General features: G+C 37.3%; 1 protein-coding gene across 1 annotated transcript; it reads right to left on the bottom strand.

The window, feature by feature from the left end:
* Positions 1-4,428: 4,428 nt before the first annotated feature.
* LOC121787050 lies at positions 4,429-5,160 on the bottom strand. The gene is made up of 2 exons (XM_042185659.1): positions 4,807-5,160; positions 4,429-4,729 (listed from the first exon to the last, which is right to left on the bottom strand). Exons 1-2 carry the CDS (start codon positions 4,916-4,918, stop codon positions 4,533-4,535), a joined length of 309 nt encoding a protein of 102 aa, XP_042041593.1. The 5' UTR covers positions 4,919-5,160; the 3' UTR covers positions 4,429-4,532.
* Between the last annotated feature and the right edge of the window lie 878 nt (positions 5,161-6,038).

The following is a 6,038-nucleotide window of genomic DNA, read 5'->3' as shown; positions in this document are numbered from 1 at the left end:
TAGAAAATAAAAAATATTTATATTTAATACGGGGGAGTAGTATAATTTAGGGATGTATCCTTCAATCTTAATAATATAGCCATCGGATTCTTGAACTAGAGTAGTTCATTGTGACACTACAGTTAATATACAGATTTGGATTGGAAAATGTTAACAGAAAAAATAGGAAAAAGATTGAATGTTGATTGGATTATAGCAAAAAGAAGGCATTGGTGCGTCATGTCGATGTCCATTGTAATGGTGAGCATGTGATCATATGTTAGCTGAAAGATAGACAATCAGTACAGTAGAAGATCCCACTCCCTCTCATCTCTCCCACCTTACCTTTTTACCTTACCTCACTATGGAGTATCACTCTTCATTTTACTTGAAATACTTTTACTCTAAGGGCATCAGCAGTTGGGCGCCCTAAGGCGCGCTCTATGGCGCGCCACGTCATCAGTTTTTATCCTCCTTCTCCCCACCTGCAGTGGGGCGCCCTATGGCGCGCCACATCATCATTTTTTTTAATATTTACAAAATCCATACGAATTTAAAAAAACTAATAAATTAAAATATGAATTTCAAAAACTTCATTTCATTTAATAAAAATTAATACATTACAATGCGAATTAAAAAAAACGCAAACTCAGTGACGGCGGTTACGAGCCCACACTTCTTCAATCATGTCGCTCATGAGCTGCGCATGCTCCTGTTGGTTGCGCATTGAGGCCTGTCTAGATAGAACCTCTTCGAAGCCTAACGGTAACCCTCTATCGGGTGTGTCGGTCGATGTGCCGGACGAGCTAGATGCACGGTCATCTTCATTCCAATCGGTGATGCTTCCGCCTTCATTCTCGACTATCATGTTGTGCATGATTATGCATGCATATATGACATCGACGATGACTTCCTTGTACCATGAACGAGCCGACCCTTTCACAATTGCCCACCGTGATTGAAGCACACCAAATGCCCGCTCGACATCCTTCCGCGCCGACTCCTGCTTTTGCGCAAATAAAACCCTCTTCTCACCAATTGGGCAGCTGACCGTCTTTAGGAAAACTGACCACCGTGGGTAGATGCCATCGGCCAAGTAGTACCCCATATGATATTGGCGTCTGTTGGCAGTGAACTCGATGGCCGGGCCGTTGCCGTTACATTGGTCGGTGAAGAGAGTGGACGAGTTGAGGACGTTGATGTCGTTGTTCGACCCGGCTACGCCGAAGTAAGCATGCCAGATCCAGAGCCGATGGTCAGCGACGGCTTCGAGGATCATCGTCAGGTGGATGCCCTTGTATCCACTTGTGAATTGGCCTCTCCACGCCGTCGGACAATTCTTCCACTCCCAGTGCATACAGTCGATGCTCCCGAGCATCCCGGGAAACCCGTGCGCCCTCTCGTGCATCTGCATCAGACCCTGGCAATCAGTGGCTGTCGGCTTACGCAAATATGTGTCGCCATAGGCCTCTACTATCCCCCGACAAAAGCTCTTCAGACACTCGCGGCCTGTAGTCTCCCCACAGTGGAGGTACTCGTCAAAAAGGTCCGCCGTGGTGCCGTATGCCAACTGACGAATAGCAGTCGTGCACTTTTGCAATGGTGTAAGGTCGGGTTTCCCGATGCCGTCCTCCCGAAACGTGAAGTATTCATCACGTGAAGACAATGTACGAACAATGCTGAGAAAAAGGTACCTCGACATTCTAAACCTGCGGCGGAAAACATTCGGGCCCCATCGCGGTTGATCGGTAAAATAGTCTTCAACCAGACGTCTGTGAGCTTCCTGGTGGTCGCGTCGGACATACGACCTATGTCGAATAGGCCAATGGACTTGCTCAGCCGCCGCTGCCGCCGCCGCCGCTGCCGCCTCCTTCTCGCGCTGCATTTGCGCATAGCATGCCGCCATGGCCTCTTCAACGGCTGCATCTAATGCTTCGTCAAGCGAACCACCGGATTCAGACGAACTAGAACTATTGGTGTCGCCGAGATTCATTTTGGTTGGATGTAGAGAGAGAATATGTAAAGAGATAGTCGATATGTTCGTATGCACAACTGAATGAGAAACGAGATTTAAATAGAAAATCAAAACCGCGTGCCATTGTCCGCGTCGATCGTCCGCGACCTCCACAATGGGGCGGACGATGACCATCGTCCGCGGCCATCGTCCGCGACAGCCGCAATGGGGCGGACGATGGCCATCGTCCGCGCTATCCTCCGCGACCGAAGTATAGGGCGCGGCTATCGTCCGCGCCCTATGGCACGCACCCGCAATGGGTGCGGACGATGGATGGCGCGGACGATGCGCTCCATCGGGCGTGCCATCGTCCGCCCATTGCGGATGCTCTTGGCTTCAATTTTCTTTCTACTTTTTTGGATTACAATTGACTAGGTATATATATGAACATGATATTATTAGTATATTATTTTTTGTGATAAAGGTTTTGTCTACACACATGCACATATAAAAAAGCTACAAATTGGTAACTAAACCTTTATAAGTTAAATCCCCAAATGTAAAATATCCTATAATTAAGGTATGCATGCATAAACTTTACTAATAAGGATAAACATACATAAATTGCACGTACCCAAATGTAAAATATCCTATAATTAAGGTATGCATGCACAAACTTTACTAATAAGGATAAACATACATAAATTGCACGTATATAACTTAATTAAATGACTTTTTAGAGGTGACTTTGGTACGTCTTCACTCTTCCTTTGCTTCGGTATCTTATGTAGCTAGCTAGTGGTACTCTCATGACTGCACTCCTTGTTTTTGTTTTGGTTGTGCTTGTTTCGTGAGGTTTGTGAGGTGTTTGTTTCAGTCCATGACTTCTGTTTTTCTACTTTTATGGCGACTTTGTTTCTATTGTTCTTTTGAGCATTTGGCTCGCCATCGTGTCATTCATGGCTTGAGCATGATTCGTAGACATGAAAAAAATAACACTTAACTAAATTGACCCGAAATGGACTGGGTTTTGATGTGAGTCGAGTGGATATCGTCGTTATTGCTATGTGCTAGGTTTATACAAAATTCATCATATATTTATATTCGAGTGTGCTAAAATATTATGGGACATATGTAAGCATCATATTTTGGTGTGTTTGTTGCAGTGACAATTTACATATCGTGAAGTTTATTAGTTGTTCAAACACTTAGTTAGAAGGTAAACAATGAATAAGTATAAGAAAATAGAAATAAATGGACAACATATTTAGGAGAGATGCTTGGGGTTGGATTCATGTGAAAAAGAGAGGATTGGACAATTAAATGAATCGTCTCGTGACAATTATAATAGCTATTGGGTGCTTAGACTATCTCCATCCGTGACACTCACCCAACTCAACCTTAATCAACTTTTTAATAAAATATTCATTTCTCTATCCTCCACACACACAACTCTCTCTCAATTCAACCTCCATCAACTTTTTTACTTCTATCCGTGATCCCAACCCAACCCAATTAAATATTTTCTTTTTCATATATTTTATATTAATATTTAAATTTATAGTTAATTTAGATATATTAAATAATGTCTAACAATTATAATAAAAAATATATGATTCAAATTTAAAACATAAAATATTAGATATTCAAATAATTAAAGCACAATATAATAACAAATTACACCCATTAAAGATAAATGTAATAATCATTGAAAAAATAATAAAATTAATAAAACAATCAAAATTTAATGTAGTGCAAAATTTTCGAGATTGAACATGTGATGTAGAATTATATTGTTATTGTGCAAATTTATTACAACATACATGTACTCCAATAATCAAGTAATAAAAATAAATCAATAATAAAAAGTGAAAAAACAAAAATAAAAAAGAAATCAATATTCAGCCAATAATATGAAGACATGTGGCATGTGCCCCTCACTTTTTCTAGTGGCGGCAGGCTGCTCTCGAGAGATGAGGGGCGATTGCCTGAAATTATTTTACAATTACTTTTATTTATACTTATTTTGTCTTTTATGTGTGACATTGTCTAGAATGTCACCGTTGGAGGTAGTCTTACAATTCGACAAGGCAAAAAATTTCATCTAAATAATGAGGAAGTGGATCTTTTTACCATGCTTTGAAACTATAGAATTAAGTTTCTGTTTATAAATTGCTCCATATACTCGTATTTTATATTTATTCTTTAATATCTTTATCATTTACCATATTAATTTTTATTAGTATAAGAAAATCATCATAATAGTTTTTAATGTATCATGTTCATGATTATTTATCTTGTTAGTGGCTTGTATATAAAGTTATATGTTGTGGACTTCAAAAATGTACATGTGATAGATATTTTATGATAGTCAGTATTTAAATTATGAATGATTACAAATTCATTAAATACATTATGTACGGCACCCAGTTCACAAAACAGCCTCATGAAAACGGTCCTTACTTTTTTTCTTTATTTCTTCATCTTCGCCTACTTCTCATCTCTAATTAATAATAATAATAATAATAATAATAATAATAATAATAATAATAATACTTATTATTAATATTATTATTAAAACCTGATTTTTAAACAAGTACTAGTAATTTAATACATGCCTTTCATGCAAAATCTCCCTATACATAGCCTGCCAAATTTCCGGCAACGCCTCCAGATTCTCATCGTTATTACCGTCCGATTCCGCCGCCTTTCCCCAAGCCCTCCGATTCGCAGGCGAATCCACCACGTCATCGGCCCATCGAACCTTCTTCTTCGGCTCCACTTTTGCCACCGTCTCTACAAAAAAATAGAATAAAAATTCACGTTAATTAAATTTTAAAAAAAGGGAGAAACTAATTAATTAACGAATAAACCTGTGGAATTTCCGATTTCGAATTCGATTTTGTCCATGAATTTGGAAAGGAGGTGTTTGTGGACTTGCATGGCGACGAAAACGACGCTGCCGGAAACGGCAAAAACTGCCATTAAACCAGTTTTTCATTGAAGAATCCATTCTTGAAATGGGGTTTTTATCTGTTTTTTCATATAATAATCAAAGGTAATATTTAAGATAAAAACCATTTACTAGATTTGAAGAATCTAATGAGAACAAAGGGAGGAAGCATTTAAGGATGATGGTGAAAAATGGAACAAGAATTTTGTTTGGAAAATTGAGGATTTTTTGGTTGACAGTTTTCTTATATTCTCTCTCCGTTTTTTTTTTCATTTTTGTTAGGATTTGGTGGTTTGACGCTTCGATGACTCTAACTTCCCCTCTTATATAAAGGCTCAAATAATTTTTGTTACTCAATTAATTTGGATCACTGATTTTTGTATGATTGAAAATTGCCATTATACTTATTTTCCATCATAAATGTGTAGTAATGTTTAATTAAGAATATAGTACTAATAAATGTCAATTTCTACATTACAAAAAAAAAATTTAAATCGAAATTGTTATATATACTTGTTCGTCGGTAAAAATTAAAAAAATGTTGCTTATACCGCCGGAAGCCTATGAAATCCTAGTTAAGCATACACAAATGATGGTTGAATCCAATCACCAAATCAGGAACATTTCATTAATTCAAACTTCTATTGCTAGGTTATCGAGAAACTAGTTTTTAGTTGTGCTTTTTATAATTCCATGTCTCTCAATTCCAACAATTTAAAACGAGGAAGAATATATGATGTGAATGAAAAGTGTCAAGTTTACTCATAGCTATTCTCACTTAATGCCATAACTAACGATGTTTGAACAAATATTTCATGTATAAGCCAGTCAACATTTTTTAAAAAAAACTTGTTTAAATTACGTGAGATGGTCTTTTCTTATACGAATCGGATAATAAATCCGGAAAATCTGTAACTTATTTTGTAAATTCAAATCCGAAATAAATATTCTATTGACGAAATAAAATCAAATGTAGTACACACTTAATTAGGAATTCAACTAATTGTGAATCTACTAAATACGTACACTTTGCTTAATCTAAATGCAATCTCGATTAATAGTCTCGTAACCATATAGCAAATATTCTAAATTATAAGAATTAGGGCAAACAATTACTAAATCATTTCAGCCAAACCATGTAATTAGGATAAA

Source organism: Salvia splendens, chromosome 22 (assembly GCF_004379255.2).
Source record: "Salvia splendens isolate huo1 chromosome 22, SspV2, whole genome shotgun sequence".
Lineage (NCBI taxonomy): Eukaryota > Viridiplantae > Streptophyta > Magnoliopsida > Lamiales > Lamiaceae > Salvia > Salvia splendens.
The sequence above is the reverse complement of the archived record's forward strand: the minus strand, read 5'-3'. Positions and strand labels throughout refer to the sequence as shown.

Bases quoted from the DNA above. Each gene is read 5' to 3' on its own strand.
- LOC121787050 (XM_042185659.1), bottom strand. From the start codon at position 4,918: ATGGCAGTTTTTGCCGTTTCCGGCAGCGTCGTTTTCGTCGCCATGCAA. The intron at 4,730-4,806 runs GTTTATTCGTTA...ATTTTTTTGTAG, and splicing joins CGAAATCGGAAATTCCACAG to AGACGGTGGCAAAAGTGGAG.